The sequence below is a fragment of the Eptatretus burgeri genome, chromosome 6 (assembly GCF_056783735.1).
Source record: "Eptatretus burgeri isolate ZD-2024b chromosome 6, Ebu_testis_v1, whole genome shotgun sequence".
NCBI classification, from domain to species: domain Eukaryota; kingdom Metazoa; phylum Chordata; class Myxini; order Myxiniformes; family Myxinidae; genus Eptatretus; species Eptatretus burgeri.
The window spans coordinates 98,486,999-98,504,372 of record NC_140966.1 but is presented as its reverse complement, the minus strand read 5'-3'; the positions used below and the strand labels follow the sequence as shown (position 1 = coordinate 98,504,372).

Below are 17,374 nucleotides of genomic sequence, written 5' to 3'. Positions count from 1 at the left end.
CACAATTTGAGAAAATATTCGGAAATAATAGTGAACCTGCATAATAGCTTCCTAAGTAAGAGTGCTGCTTGAGAGAAAAGGTAATTCGAAATGGTTCCTAAATTGGTGGCTGCAGTGTAGAAATTTGGGGTGGGTGGAGTCGGGCGAACTGTCCAACTAATGGGTGGAACTCACTTGGACACACGCACAGCTCCTTTTAAAGTAGAGAATTCTTCCCCTACACCCGCTACATGAGATGCCATTCCAGGGGTTGTCTGCACTCTATTCTCTAAATACGCCTGGTGTTGGCTTCATGGTTAGGGTGGTGGGCTTGGGATCATAGGATCCAGAGCTCAAATCGTACTCGGCTGCTTAATTAATACCAGGTGAGGTCGACTCTGCCTGTCATCCTTCCGAGGTCGGCAAAATGAGTGCCAGCTTGCTGGTATCCTGTGTCGGAGTGGCGACCCGTCCAGGATTGTACCCACTAGTCAAGGAGATTGCTTTGGCAGCACCAACGCTCTGCACAGAGTAAGGTCCCAATGGATGGATGGATGGTGTCTTTCACAAAAGGAAGCACGCTATCACCAGCATCATGAACAAATTACAAATTCCTGCTCTAACCTTCAGGGGGCAATGCATCAGTGGCACAGCCACACCCCCAGCAATGAGGGAACCCAGCAGTCACGTGTTGCATCCAAAATTATGATTTTAAAGCTATTATAAAATGTCCATTATTCTCAAACAAAGTTTAAACAATGCCATGCGATAATATTAAAATAACGAAAGGAGCCAGATTTCTCCGTCACACTCTTCACTGGAACATCATCACAGCATTACATTTAGCGCTAGGCTAGGCCTTTACGGACATGCAAGATGGCATTGTCCAGCACTCAGGCCGTTCCGTCGCTGATAGCAGTTGAACAACATAACCCATATATCTGACTCCATCCGACGTCCATAGGCAACGGGCTGAATGCCAGACGCTAGGCCTCGAGATAGTGGATTTAATAAGATTCCGTGTAGCAAGATGGCATTACATCTGAGACGTCATAACGGCATTACGTCGAGCACTTGGCTTGGACTTTACGGCGGAGTTTCATTCATGACTCAATGACAATTGCATTTTTGCAACTTGAACAACAAAACAAGACAAAACCACAGAACATAACATAACGTTAAACAAATTCATAAAATTACTTTTTGGCAAATAAGTGTGCGTATTATTAAAATGAACACTGGGTTGTTCGCGGTAAACAAAATATTTCTCGAATAACAAAAAAATGTATTGACTGTCACTAAACTGTATTACTGTACTGTGACATACACACATGATGTGGTTCAACCACTGTCACTGAAGCGACGGATTAAATGCCAGTACTCATGATTAGTATAATATCCTGTATTGCAAATAACAACCAGTCCAGATGCATGACAGCAAGTATTCCAAAATGAGAATTAACCAGGAAACCCATTATTTGACTCCTTACCCAATTTGCACTTCCACTTTTTGTTGTTCATCCCAAATTGACCCTGAAACAGTCAGCGTTTTGTTTACCATGGCAATATTTTCATTGGCAACAAAACACAGGTTTCTGAGTGCATTATAGCACTGGTCAAAAAAGGAAAACTCCGACGTATCAATCTAAACAGACAATTAATTCACCAACATAGTATCTGGCACTCTAAAGCGACAGTGTCATCTTCCAACCTTCCTCTGACGAATCTTCCGAGTTACTGAACGTGTCTCCAGAAGCCACTCTTACAGGCTCATCCTTTTCGGTGTCAGCATGAAGATTGCCCTCTGACTTAGTAAGTCGGTCAGTCGGTGCATCCTGTGTGCAAATATGTGGTTCAAGGTCAAGTTCACAGTAAACTTACATGTACCAGCACAAGCCTTGGCTCCCAGGTAAAGTGAATAAAAAGCAAAAATAAAAAAGCATGTGAGAAGGTGATACTCACTTTGTCAAAAAGGTGCAATGTCACATTATCAAAAAAAGACACTCGTTTGTCCAATAAATCACCCTTTCCCATTCCATTTTCAGGTTCTTCGTTTGAGCGGGCAGCCCTCAACAAGCCCTTAAGCTCTTGTCCATCATCTTGTTCAATGATCACTTCTGGAACTGGCCTTGCTGCCTCTTCCTCACTGTCCCAACTGTCATAATCATCGTAATCATCAGCGTTGCACCCGATATATGATGGAAAGTCATCCATATGACCAAATTCAATGTCCCGTGGTTCCTGTTCACTGCCCTGCTCATCGTCCATGAAAGGGATGTCAAAGGAAGTGGCGAGGTTGTGTGTAGATGCCACATCACAAAGGCCAGCTTCTCCATCATCCTCCTCCTCCTCATCTGACTCTTCTTCAACACCATAATCATTTCCTAAGATCACCCAGCCATGGCCTTGCATGTCATTCTGGCATTCTGATCTTTCCTCTTTGTTGTCGTTATTTTTAGCTTCAGCATCACCATCATTAGTTTTGAAGGCGACAGTAACTTCCTCAAGGGAGGACAAGCTGGATGCGTCAGAATCCACATTGTGTGATGATCGACCTGCTCGAGCCAGCACACCGTTCTCCACGCCAACCCTGATTGTCGAATTTCCAACAATACCTGTTGAACTGCAACCCAAAATGGAGATGGCAGATGGTCCAGAAGCAGAGAGAATGGATTCTGGTTCTTCATCTGTACTTACTTCAGTTGAAGCAGAGTCATCGTCTTCAGCTGGAGTCTCATCAGTGACATAACTAGAACGTTTCCCCGCGTACATATCAAGCGTGATTAACGATTCTTCTTTCTTTGTGACCACTGCATTTTCCTCCTGAGTCACCTCGTCCTCGGTTTCTGCATCTTCCCCCTTGTTCGAACCTGTCTCATCGATGACTTCCACCACATGCTCCAAATAAGTGTCTCCTTCCAGCTGCTTTTCCCCCATCACAAAGGTATCAATTGTACCAACAATATCTACATTTTCCCTGCAGCCTGCTCCTTCCTCCATACAAGTTTCTAAAGCTACAGTCAAGTCTTTGTCTTCATTTAAGTTTTCTTTCATTGTCATTTCTTCCATCACAATCAAAATATCCTCAACCTTCACACTTGAACTTTTCTCAGTCAAAGCAGCGTCTCTCTGCTCTTCCTCTTTTTCTTCTTCTTTTGTTTTCACGAAATTTTCGCCCTTAATATCCTGCCCGGTTTTCTCAAATACAGCAGTTTCCCAGATGTTTTCTTTTTGCACATAAGTTTTCTCAACTCTGTTCAACTCCTTTTGCTCTCCCTCTGTTTTTTGTCCCAAAAAATCGTTATCTTTTCCATTTATCTTTACTTCAAATTTCCCATGAATAACATCGGCTTCCACTTCAACCTCTTCCTCATTTTCCTCAGTATCCAGGTCTGCTAAAGCCTCATCGACAACAGTTAAAATTTCTTCTTTGACTCTTTGGGTTTCAGACCTTTTCTCAACCATCTTCTGATCAAATTGTAAAGTTCTCTCATTTATAACAAAGTCTCCTTCAAACTCATTGTGTTCTCTTGCAGCAACACTCTCTGGCACACCCTCAGTTGCCTTGCCAGACACCTCATTAGTTTCAGTACCATTATTTGACATGTCAAATTCTGCCTCCTTGCCCTGATCGTCATCTTGTAGCATCACATTTTGCTGTTTTGGTGTGAGAACATCCCAAGGGAATCGTGCATCAGGTCCAGCATGTCTATCCAATTCTAAATCAGAAAAGTAGGCTGAGTCTCGATATGGAGACTTCCCAACTGCAGCTTCATCATCTGGTGAGGTCAGGCCTTGAACGTCTGGTATTTTTGACAAAGAAGTTGACTCCAAGTCAAATCCTTGTACACCTCCATCAGCAGCCTCCATGCTTTCCACCTTGGTGAGTATCATTTCAAACTTATTGTCATGCCTGTCACAGAGAGGAGGACAGTCTGTTGGGCTATTAATCTCTTCAGTCTTCATGTTAACTATGGCATCATTAATCTTTGGCAGCTTGTAAAAGGAAGTTGTGTCTCCAATCTCAGCAGACACTTTGTGGTTGTTATTAAAATTAAGCATTTCATGCACTGGTGAGCTGATTGCTGCCAAAACTACATCACTATCCAAGCCTTGTGTCTCACCATCTCTCTTATTTCCAACCACTAACCCCTCAGCAAAAGTGGGTGATGCAGAGGAGTGGATAGCAAAAAATGAATCTTCCCTATAGTTTTTATCATCAAGTTCAGGGTTTTTTTCACTGGAAAAGAGAGAATTGTCATACGTTTTGTTTACAGCACTATTTTCCTTTCCAGTTTCAAGGTGGTATTTCTTGATGTTTTCAGCTGGTGAGACATCAGTAACACTAAGTGAAGGGTCACTGTGTGGTTTAACTGGTAATGAAGTGCATAACAAATTCCCATCATCATCATCATCATCCTCAAGGTTCTTCTTTATGAGTGCCGCATCGCGGAGGAAGATGAAGTTTGCTTCAAGCTCACGAGTTTCATCATTGGATGCTGAGGTTTTTGCGGAGGTAAAGTTCTGGTTTTCCACTGAAGCATTTATAGGTGGGTCACATGAACTCTCTCCTGGAGTTTCAGGGAACAGTACAACAGAGGTAGGATCTGCAAAGTTTGTGATATTCCAATGAATGTTTGAAAAGCCAGGAGAAATAGTTTGCTTCAATAAGGGATCTTGCCACAGTGATGGGACCATCGAAGCCGATGGAGAGAAAATCTCAGATGTCAATTCTGTAGTTTGAGAAGAAATGGTTTCTTTAGGAGGTGAAATTCCCTCGGCCGTGACTTCCTCCGAAGGATCACCAAATGATGCTAAAGGCTTCAATATAGGAAAGGCAGTGCCCGTTCCTCCTGAATCACTGGCCTGCTGCGAAGGATTCAGACTATGCCAGCGACGGTCAAAATCAGTTAATGAATCAGGGTCCGGGTCAGCATCTGGCAGTTTGTGAAGATGTTGCAGTAGGCGATGAACCTCATCAGCCGTCGGTCGCTTGTCAGGAATGAGCCAACAAAAGCACAGCACCTCATACCTAAAAGGAGAGCGTTGTATTAAAAAAAAAAACCAAAAAAAAGATATCGATGACATCAATCAGTTTGGGATATGAACTTTTGGTTCAACATGCAAATTAATGTCCTCAAACTAAGAGGCCACTTAATTATTCACCAAGCACAAAAATTAAATAGCTTTGAACGGTGCTACATCCTCCATATATTCTTGAACATCAACAGTGGACAAACTCCATTTCTGATGGCTAATGTACAGTCGTCCTGTTTGAACAATCCTGATGTGTTCTTGCAAGTTTTCGATGAAAATGAGAAAAGATCTGTCCACATCAGTCAGCGTAATCGTTTTCCTCGTGGACATTCAGTTCACTCAACCTGCTCGAGCCAGCACAAAACCAGCACCTTAATAAAGTATATATGGTTGTGACTATTTCCTTTTCCTATACCACAATCTTTGCTTTGAATATGTGAAAACGAAATGAATCTTGATTTTAATTATTTATTTTACAATTCTTACACACCAGCGCTCAGCATGAGGCAGGTGTCTGTGCGGCTCTGGAAGCTTGACCAGTTGACCCGTAAGCAGACTGATGGAGAAGTCTCTGTCTGACAGGGTGCCGTATGGTCGTGTGCCCTGCTCCAGCAATTCCCACAGCGCCACCCCAAAAGACCTTGATCGAACAGAAAGAAGAGTGGGTAAAAATAAATGGATTTGGAGGGGGGGGGGGCAAAGAGAAAGAAGGAAAAAAAGAAGAGAATAAGAAAAACAACAACAACAAAAAAAACATTGCTATCTTTGAACTGCAATATGTCAAAAATCACACCCAAACAATGAAAATTAAAGCGTGTCATAACAATTGTAACGTATTATTTTACAATTGTGCCAAAAGTGATACTAATATGTACTATGTACGGCCAATTAACAAATACTGTACATTACAGGCAGTAAATGCGTGATGAATTATAAGCCCCAAAGTTTAAACAAACAACATGTTGAGAACATCCTTCTCTTGTGTATCACAATATCACAATAAAATATCACAATAAAACACAATGTTCCAAATATCACAATAAAATACAGACAACATCACAACTCCCTCCCCCAATGCCCAGCTCAACCCCACCTCCCATCCCCCTCACCAGATGTCAGACTGACTTGTTACATCCTCGACAACAAGGTCTCCATGCTTCCCTTGCACCAACTCAGGTGCAAGCCATCGCAGAGGCAAACTTGCACCCCCAGCAGTGCTCACATAATCATCCTAAAGGGATTAAAGAATGCAGGCAAGAAAATAACTGTGGAAGCAGTCCCAATTGTCAGACACGTTGTCACATACACCGCATATGAGAATCAAAACGACGAAGTCGAGACGTTTTTAACGATGATGCTGTTTGTAAAACATGTAGATTTTTCAGCGTTGGAGGTAAGTCTTGAATTATAATATAACATTAATGCAAAATTTATATAGCGCATGATAATAAATTAATATCCTCTCCATGTTTTACAAATAACATCGATTGAAACAAGGAGCTGATACGCTCGGTCCCCCGCCTTTTGGGTGGTATGGGGAATAGATCTGTGTAATGTTGTTCCGGTTTTGAGAAACCACTGTTGTAGATGTGTATTCACGACACGTCGGTCCTTTGGCGTAGTTATTTCCATAATAAATGTTTGGAATAGTCCCTTACCTTCTGATGGGTCAGTGGGATCCAAGCTGCGTTGGAACGGGTGGATTAGGACTCACCCCCTATTTTTCTTTTGCATGTGGAAGGTTGTCGGCAAGGTGTTGGTAGCCATTTGATGCGGGTGTGTGGCAATCCCTTCATCACATTCCCTTTATCGTTAATTTGCCTCTTTCTTCTTTATAGTTAATTTCCTCTCTTTCTCTTCTCTCACACCACACATAAGTGGACGCACTTTTATTGAATACAGACCGTAGTTTAACACGATCTTTTCCGACACGCACGTAAGGCAATCAAGACATTAAATACAGATACGTAACCTCAAACTCCCCTGCTCTAAACGAGATCCCTCATCCTGCAACCCTCAACCATTAACCCCATTGTAAGCCTTCGTGATGGCTATCATGTGCCCGTGCGATGTTTGGTCAGCATTGACCTGAGAGGAATCGGCTCCATTCGTTTCCCCTTAATCGTTCTTGAGCACCTTGAACTATCCAAATGCTCACTCGCCTTAAGCGGTGGCAAGTGAGGTCCGACTCTTACGACAGTCAGAATCCCCGACTGAGAGGACTCACTGCAGAAACTCGAATGGGTGAAGTTAGGGAGGAGGAACGCCAATCTGTGCGCAGGCTCCGCCCAGTGACGCGCACATTCTCGAAGCTTCCAGGCCGGCCTTATAAAACAGCAAACCCCGGAGCATTTGCTCGAGGCTCTCTTTCAACGGTCGTTTGCGGACACTTTTTCATGGGCACCGGACACTCTGTTCCCTGAGGTCGTGCTGCTGGTTCTTAGCACTTTCGCTCCTTTAGTTTTTAACCTCATGAACTGTCATCACGAGCAAGGAGCTGAGGCTGCGAGGGGGCGGGCAAAGCCAAGCCAATTAATAGGACCGAAACCAAGCCACACGATAGACACATCTGGGAGGCTCTCACACTTAGGCTATCCCCCTCACCCATCTTTTCTGCTGCACATTTCTCAGTTTCCCTTTTCAAACACACACACACACACACACACACACACACACACACACACACACACACACACACACACACACACACACACACACACACACACACACACACACACACACACACACACACACACACACAATTCCCCTTGCACCCTGGACACCTCACAGTCTTTCTTCAAACTTCTCTCCCTCAGCGTTTAATAGCATGGGCACCTCTCCCGCCCGGTAGGCCGAGGCCACAATTCCTCACTCCCTCTCTCTCCCCCTCTTTTTACCCCTCAGTTGAGAATGCTTGGGACCAAGTACTGTGTTTGTGGTAGGTAAGGCACTTGTTAAGTTTTCTTTGTTAAGTTTGCTCTGTGTCTCTCTCCTCTTTCTCTGATCTCATTGCTGTACAAATTGCTTCACCCTCATTTCTCCCCATGCCATTAAAATCCTTATGATCCCTCCCCCCTTTTTTTTCTGCTCCCCACTTGTGTAAATAAACCTGTTCCTGTTGAATATATTTCCAACTGTCCGTGTCTGTCTTTTCCACCATTGGTCTAACACTGTACGCACGTAGATAGCTTGGGAAGTTGAGATTCCTGACGGTTCAGTTTGCAGGGACCAGCATTTGCTGGCAATACAGCTCGGCCGCATTCAAGATCACCAGATAAGGTAAGTAGCACATTTGCCGAGAGTGCGTTCCCCAGTCGGGGGGGAGGCACGGGACCCCCGGCTCAACGGTTGTTAGACGGACGGACACTGGGACTCGTGGTCGCTCGATTGGCATTCGTGGTTGCGTCGTAACCCACCGTGGGGTGAAGTTATTCGCTCCCGGTGGCCTCAGGTCCGGGTGAGTTCGAGAGAAACCGGGAATTTTCCCCTCGTAGTAGGCTCGAGCCCCGAGACTGCAACAATATGAAAGCTAAATCTTGAACGGTTTTTTAAATATCGCGTACACAAAAGTACATGGACAGATGGTCGGTCGGTCAGAGCGAGCTCATTTTAACGTCCCCCGTCTCTGACATTGTCAGAGGGGTGGGGAACAAATAGGCAAACAAGAACAATAACATGAAAATTTTAATCTTTTGTTTCTAAAAATGTGTTTTGAGCAATGTTTAAAAAAAATTGTAGGCTGGCTGCATGACAAATGTGGAGAGGGAGTGAATTCTAAAGGGTTGGGGCAGCTACTTCAAATGCTCGGTCACCCTATAAAAATTGAGACTTTTTGGACATTGACAAGGGATTGGGTTGTAGGCCTCAAGATGCATGCTGGTACACAAGGGGTGATCATGTCCATTATGTTGGCTGGGTTCATGGTGTTTAGTGCTTTATATGTGAGGAGAAGGATCTTGAAAACTATTCTATTTTCACTGGAAAGCCAGTTAAGTGGAGATTCTTTTCACATTCATGAGATATGCGTAGCTTGCTTTGTAAGATAGTTCTGAATCTGTCCAATGCATCTAAATTGCTGCAGTGGAAGAGTGGTGAACATTCTGAATTTGTTTCATGGTTAGGTGACGATCCATGACTGCACTCAGGTTTCTTGCATGGACAATGGGAGACATCAACATGGCCAACTGCCACGGTCAGTGGATGAGGCTCTGTGAGGAACTTGGAGGAAAAACGGATGATTTCCATCTTCAAATCGTTCAATGCAAGTTATTTTTTGAGGTCGCCCAAAGCTTAACATCAGCGATGCATGTTCAGATGGTTTGAACAGAATATATAGCTGTATCATCTGCGTAAACCAGTGATTGTACATCATCAGTAGATATAATCAACAACTGCAGCATTGTACATTGTAAAAATAAGCAATCCCATGACCGACGATTGGGATTACCACCTTTTAATAACAAATATGATGAAATCCTCCATCTTGGTTCACATGGCAGGTATCCAATTCAACAGCTAAAAGTTAACAACAGTATTTGTAAAGTAAATACATGGAGATCTACATGCTTTAAGGCAGAAGGATTAGAACAAATAAATGCAAGGCAGCGTTGCGAGTGCAAGAGACCCACCGGATAAGCATTACGAGCCAATCCATAGTCTCCAAGCTTGACCACGAGTTCTCGGTTCAAAAGCCAAGACCTGAGTGCCAAATCACTGAGAGAGGAAACACACAGGTACAGCAAAGATAAGTTAGACTTGGCTTATGTAAAAGCTTCACAAAGGTATTTTACAAGTTTAATATGCTACACAAAGAAAAAGAAGCATGTGAGAAAGCCAGAGCAGCTTTGCTAAAATAATAATAATAATAATAATAATAATAATAACAATAATCATAAAAATAATGTGTTCACTTCCAAGGAACTTCAAAGCAGGAGGCCGTCCAGCCCATCAACCCTGTGAAATGGCTGCCAAACTATGATTGTTTGTACATGCTATACCCTCTTTCAATGCTGAGCATCAAGAAAAGAAGCAGCGCATTCCATTTTTAACATTCTTGGTATGATTTGGCCAAGATTCAAACCGTCACTCCCCAGTCTCAGAGCAGACGCTATAACCAGTACACCAAAGAGTCCACTTTGTTTGTCCGTGCTCCATCCATTATTTTTACAACATGCGAGCAACAAAGCTTACAAAACAAGATGCATGCAACAGGGTTTACAAAACAATATGTATGCATACAACATGGCTTACAAAACAATATGCATGCAATCGAGTTCTAATATACATGCAACAGAGCCGACAGAACAATATGCATGCAACATGGCTTACAAAACAAGATGCATGCAACAGGGTTTACAAAACAATATGTATGCATACAACATGGCTTACAAAACAATATGCATGCAATCGAGTTCTAATATACATGCAACAGAGCCGACAAAACAATATGCATGCAACTGCACCAATAAAACAGCATGCATGCATAAATGCTTACAAAACAATGTGAACACAACAGTGCTTACAAAATAAAGTGTATACATGCATCAACGCTTACAAGACAATTTGCATGATGCAACAGAGCTTACAAAATAATATGCATGTAACGCGGTTAATGAAACAAGATGCATGCAACACAGTTATAATATGCATGCAACAGCGCTTAAAAAAACATGCATGCAACAGCACTTACAAAACAATCTGCATGCAATAGCACTTACAAAACCAGTGTCTATCAAGTTCACTAATTGTTTTCTACCCAACAACTATTAATTTGTCTGTCCCTCTGTGTGTCTTTCTCCTGCAGAAAATTCAGTTTGCTTTGAGGCTTTCTTCCATCAGATTCATTTTCCTCATAGATGTCAGATAACTGGAATGAAGAATCAATGTAAACTGTTGGGTAATCAACATGAGGCATTTTCTCAAAAACCTTTTCATGCAGTGCAGTATCTCATGGTATACAAGCCTGGTGGCAAGTCATTCTTACCTCCACCAGCGAAGGTGGACAGAGGTTAAATTTTCACCCCTGCCTGTCTGTCGTCTTTGAGAAGGACATCTAAAAAAGTTATGGACAGATTTGGACAAAACTTGTTGGATGGGTTGGGTGTGTGACAAGGACTAATTGATTAGATTTTGGTTAAGGTCCCGATGCAGATCTGGTCTATTAGTGGGATACAAAACGTAAAATGTTCAGCCCGGCGGAGGTATGTGCTCTCCTCAGTGCCAGTTCTAGTTTAAAGTTGATTTTGTCTTGCTTATGAAGCCTGAAAGGTTGCTTAAAACAAACACTTGTCCAAAACAAAGACTTAAAATTGAGGCTTGCACACCTTTTCAAGTTGTTGTTATTCGTAACTCCAAGGAGAGATCTGTCTTTCTGATCCTTTCCGAATCCCAAAACACATCCTTCCACAACTTAATGAGTCTAAACCTTGAATGTAGATCGAAACACCCTCCTACATTCACAAGATGCATCATCAACAGTCCAGTGCCGCTAAAGAGTGTATTTAAAGCTGAGAACAGAAGACAGCTTTGGTTTTAAGTATATTAATTGGCCACCAGGGTCAATTAATTTAAGTAACAGAGGTGACCAAGATTCGAGAAACCTGACCTCGTTTCTAACCCATTTGATGATCTGAATTTTCACGGCTGAAATTGTTATCGCAATATCGAATCTACTCAGACTTTTGGTTCTATTTGCAAATGAACGCCCTGTATAAATCTTCTCTCCATCCACATCTCCCTCTCTTGCTCTGAAAAAGGTGTAGACATTCAAAATGTCAGGCAAATCTCGCTTCCCATGCCAATGAGCTCCCATCGGGGTTCTGTTAATAAAGTCCATGGTTCAGCTTGTCCGTCGACGAAGAACAACACTATCCTTCACAAAGACTAGTATTCCATGATATCATGATCGCAAAGCCAAGGTAGTTATGTTATCTGTGTGACAACTTTCTCTTGCTCTGCAGAGATCCACGCCAAAGCATTGTGATAGTGTCAAAGTGCAAGTGTAGGAAAGTTCCAGCACTGGGAACAAAATCACTGATGCTGGAGTAGAGACCGCAGCACACACTCAAGCAGCGTCAGGATGTTGTTGCCAAGGCATGGTCAAAGGTCTTTACAAAACGAAGGTGCAGCTACAGAGAAACCTGCTCAATATAAAAATGATAACTTTACAAGCTCAAATTTATTGAACAAATTATGTGAGGTTCAGATCAGTAAAAGCTTACGCAGTGCGAAACTAAGTTTAGGTTACACAAGTTATAAAAGGGGGGGGGTGGGAAACACAGTGCAAAATTGATCACAAAATACTTCTCACATGTTGACCAATCATGCAAGTAAATGAAACCGAAACAGCACACTGAGTCAATAATCAAGCTCACCCATGTGCAAATCCAAGGTGATGCATCTCGGTCAGACCGGCAGCCATCTCGCAGGCTATCCGACTGACACAAGCTGCATCGAATGCAGATCCGTCCCGTTTCATGTACGCCCTCAAGTCGCCCTGCAAGGTGAAAGTTGCACAATTTATTCTTTCTTCCTTTACAAGATACATTTACTTTCATCCCAAGTAAGAGTCACATTGCAAATCAAGTATGAGAGGACTACCAGGAACTTCACAAGGTAGATGTGAATGACATCAGGGGTGTTCATCAAGCAAAAATGTGCAGGTTAAATAATAATAATAATAATAATAATAATAATAATAATCATAATAATAGAGGAATAAGGAAGTTTAACACAAAAAACAAACACTTTACATAGTTGATTAAAATTATTCGTCCAACTACTGTATATGCCAACCCAAGCAAAGGAAAGCCAGAAAACAACATCTGACCAACCTCAAGGGTGAACTTTAAAACCTTTCTCCTTCAAAGACCTGGTGGCACCCAGTCAAGTCCGTCTCTGGGATATACTCCCTCTCCATCCTTCCCCAATTTCAATTGGCACAACAGCTGACTCTACTCATGAGAACGCCGAACGCCTCAATCCTGTGTTTGCTTCAGAATCTTGTGTCCCCAACCCCACGCTCCATACACATAATCTACCCTCTTGTACCCAACTGCTCCTGAATACTTTGTCTTTCCCACTTGAGAATATGGATGATTCTGGCAAACCTCAAATTCGATTCCACGACAGGCCCAGACAGTATCAGCACATGTGTCATAAAAACCTGCTCTGTTGCTCTTGCTCATCCTCTTCCTACTCTGTTCATTCAGTCATTCTCTCTGGGTCAGTTTCCATCTATATTAAAGTTAGCCAACATCACTGCAATATACAAACATGGTGCAAAAACAGATCGTCTTACCAGCAGATCTCTTCGCTGCCTTCCAATTACAAGCAAGGTCATGGAACTTATCATTACAGTTGACATCAAATCCTTCCTTTTCTCCAACAGACTGATATCAGGTCATCAGTTAGGTTTCAGACCTGGTCATTCTACCTTGGACATGTTGCTTCGACTCTCCCTACAATGGATGGAAGACCTCAATGTCAGACAAGAGATAAGGGCCATCTCTGGACATATCTTGAGCATTTGATACAGTTTGGCCCCCACACCTTGATCTTCAAACTCTGTGCTTATGGCATCTAAGGCTTACTCCCCTCATGGATCACCAACTTCCTCCACTCCCGTATTCAGTGTGTAGCCCTCAACAGGATCCTCTCATCTCCTCTCCCTGTCAATAATGGAGTCCCCCAAGGCAGTGTCTTGGGCCAAGTCTCGTTCGTATTCATCAATATTCATTCTGATTCTTTGGAAAATCTTCCCCATCTCTTCACCGATGAGGCTACCCTCTGCTGTGTAATTTCTCATCCTAAAGACAGGCAGGCAGGCAGCAGCCTCTACCCTCTCTGCAGACCTTGCTATAATCAGGAGCTGTTCCAATGCTTGGAATATGTCTTTCAACCCCGACAAATCCCACACACTCACACGGTCTCTCCAAAAGGACAGTCTGGAAACGCTCCCTTCCACTTCCTAAACAAACCACCTGAAGAGGTTAAGTCACTCAAACTTTTGGGCATCACGATCAGCCATGGTCTTTTTGAGCAGACCATATTTCCAAGATGGCCTCCAAAGCCAGCCGCCGACTGGGCATCCTTCATCGTGTAAGAGCTTTCCTTGGCCAGTCTGACATTTTGACAACCCACAAGGCCTTCATTCACAGCTTGATGGAGTACTACTTCCCCCTTTTGGCTGGTGCCTCTGCCTCACACCTTGCCCTTCTTTATGCCATGGAATGCAAGGCCCTCAAAATAATTGGGATCTCCCACGACAAAGCCGAGGATCTATGTCTATTACTTTCACGTGGCACATAGGTTGGTTGCCTCAATGTATTCTACTCCCTACTTTTTGGTCCTGTACCCTTTGCCCTCATTCGGCTCTGTCCCTCCCAAGTTTCTGCAGGGTGCACACGATCTGCCAGTAACTCTCTTCTTGTTACACTCAACAGTTTCACCCTCATTACTCATATATATATATATATATATATATATATATATATATATATATATATATATATATATATATATATATATATATATATATATATATATATATCCAAATGATCACAAGTCCATGAAAAAGTAATGTGTTTCCCTAATGAGGTTGAAATTAGTTGGCAACTTCACTTTTCATCCACTTGGTGACAGTATTTGACTTTAGCATCTCTATTCAGGCTGTTGGAAGACCTTGAATGACCAGTCATGGCTTCGTCAGGACAGTAACATCACGACATTCACCCAGTTTGAAGAACTAAGGAATCCCCATCACCATAATTTCTGACCGCAAAAGCAGCGATACATCCTTGCTGTGATCGTTATGGCGAAAGACAATGTGCCCGTGTGGCAGACGGCATGTGTTGTTCCCAGATAGTGTGGAAATAGCTGCGATGGTACATGATCTGGTGCCTTCACCAATCACAGGGGTCTATCTAACAACAACACACATGCCTCGAAGCTGTCTTGCCTGTGTTTGACTCCCCAACCCAGCAATAAACTGTCATCCCGATTATAAACTGTTTCCACTGTTAGACTGTAATCAACTGTTCCAAACCCAGCTATAAAATGTTTCACAGGCAGGGTGATTCATCAATGTGTGTGCCATAACTCTGATGGACGTTAAATGGGAGTCCTGTCTGCCAGCACTCGTCGGGCGTTAAAGATCCCATGGTGTCTTTCGTGAAGAGCAGGCGAGCTATTGCCAGCACCATGGTCAAATTGCATTGTCAAATTGCATGGTCAATTTGCAAATTCCTGCCTTAACCAGCAGAGGGCAATGCATCAGCGGCACAGCCGCACCATCAGCCAATGATGCTTCCCCGCAGCCTTGTGCTGAAGAAGATATACAGTAGTTATATATTTTTAAATCTCATGCTCTTCCAGCCAACGAAAGTTGTATAAAGCAACCAAGTGAAGTTACAGAAGGTTGTATAAAGCAACCAAGTGAAGTTACAGTTAAGCCCTTTGCTGTTTAAAACCCTACCCAGGTTTCTCCACAGCTGCAGACATTCACAAGTAGCACATACATGACAATCCCAATGCAACACGCCCACCTCACCTGCCGGACCAGTTTAATTACTTGTTTGCAAATCATCAGCGACAGCATGGACAGAAACGCGCACCACCGAGGCTCCCAAACAAGTGTGTTTGTTTCGTTTTTTAACTTATTGTTGTTTGGAACCACAAAATCTCAAAATTGCTGTGAAATGAAAACATATCAAAAGCTTTCACCTTGCACTCATCAGGATGATTGTAAGGACACTGGAAATAAAGATCGAAGCAATTTATGTTCACATCGGTGACTATTCTTGGAACTGAGTGAACTGATGCCTGGTGTTGGCTTAATGGTTAGGGTGGTGGGCTTGGGATCCTAGGATCCTGATTTCGAATCCCACTCAGTTGTTGAATTAATACCAGGTGGGGTTGACTCTGCCTGTCATCGTTCTGAGGTTGGCAAAATGAGTGCCAGCTTGCTGGTATCCTGTGTCGAAGTGACGACCGGTCCAGAATTGTGCCCAATAACCAAGGAGACTGCTTAGGCAGCACCAACGCTCTGCACAGAGTATGGTCCCAATGGATGGATGTATGAGTGAACTGGATAACTCCAGACTTGCTACAGTACTCAATACTGCAGAGACTTTGTATGTGTATTAACGTAGCTTCAAGCATGCAAAGATATGCTGTACAGCGTGCTCAGGACATGATACTTTTCAGCACATTCTGGATTATTCAAAAATGCTCTCTGATCACAGCTTTGAGTGAGCATTTTAGTTGGCTTTGTATGCGCAAACTGGTTGTACACGATCTTTACCTTTATCATGACGACTACAAATTGCCAATGGAACATGCTGCTTAATTTGTTCCTTCAATCTTTGGGATGTACAACCTACATACCTGGCATTACACGAGCACTGAAATTCATAAATTACAGTTTAATTGTATGGTTGCCAGCACATATTTCCAGATCGGAAGTCGTATGGAGCATTGTACGAGTCGTAACTATCACTCATGTTGTGACTGCTAGAAGCTGTGCGAGACTGCCATTGTTGCTCGAATTGTTGAGAAATTTTCCCCTTCCAAGACAGCTTTAGGTAAATGCGCTACTTCTCGGGTCCGAAGATAGTGTCCTTCGACCAACTGGCAATTTTTTAGTGCAAAACATCCAACAACAACAACTTGCTCAGGTAACCATTATCAAGCAGAATGGCTTTGATGCGCTCAATTTCTGGAAAAAGCTTGCAAGGTGAGCGGAGGGTCCGGGCTCTATTCGCAAGGGTGTTAATAAGGGGTATCTTGTGGAGAGTGGTACTAAATGGGACAAAATGAGACTTTCTATCAACAACAACCGTCACCAGAAGACTCACCAATTCGCAGAACTCGAGCAGGGCGAGGCTAGGAACTTCTGAGAAATATCCCAAAGAACGAAGGATATTCTGGTGATCAGCAGCTCTGAACGCAAAAGGAAAGGTAAACAGGGCTTATTAAGCTTCAAAAGAAGTACAATCGAAAATTGTGATGATAAGCAGAGGAGGCAAAAGCATGAAAATTATTTTAAAATGGACATGAATACAGTAAATGCGGTCGGGGGAGGGGGGGTGGGGGACTGTTGAAAAATAACAATGACATCATGTCCCTCCGAATGAAAAGGAAAGACAACATCTCCAGCACCAGTCCAACAAAGGGACAGCATAAAAGCTTTGACCAATACCAATGCATTGACTGAGGTTTAATGGAAGTCGAGGGATCATGATTATAATCATTCAGAAGACGAAGCATGTCACCCACCAAAAGGCAGCATAAGTTGGGTTACACTACTTGAACACTCGTGTTCGTAAATATAACCTCGAAAGGAATGCGAAAGTGAAGA

The 17,374-nt window shown here is 42.9% G+C and overlaps 1 protein-coding gene across 2 annotated transcripts in view; it reads right to left on the bottom strand.

Moving 5' to 3' along the window:
* LOC147025436 (uncharacterized) overlaps positions 1–17,374 on the bottom strand; it is a 139,108-nt gene that overhangs the window by 52,827 nt on the left and 68,907 nt on the right. For both annotated transcript variants that reach the window (XM_085886399.1, XM_085886400.1), the window contains exons 7-13: positions 16,872–16,956; positions 12,390–12,511; positions 9,645–9,729; positions 6,126–6,247; positions 5,507–5,656; positions 1,942–5,011; positions 1,691–1,814 (exon numbers count right to left, since the gene is read on the bottom strand). In XM_085886399.1, coding sequence (XP_085742525.1) covers positions 1,691–1,814; positions 1,942–5,011; positions 5,507–5,656; positions 6,126–6,247; positions 9,645–9,729; positions 12,390–12,511; positions 16,872–16,956 — 3,758 coding nt within the window. The remainder of the gene's footprint in view (positions 1–1,690; positions 1,815–1,941; positions 5,012–5,506; positions 5,657–6,125; positions 6,248–9,644; positions 9,730–12,389; positions 12,512–16,871; positions 16,957–17,374) is intronic.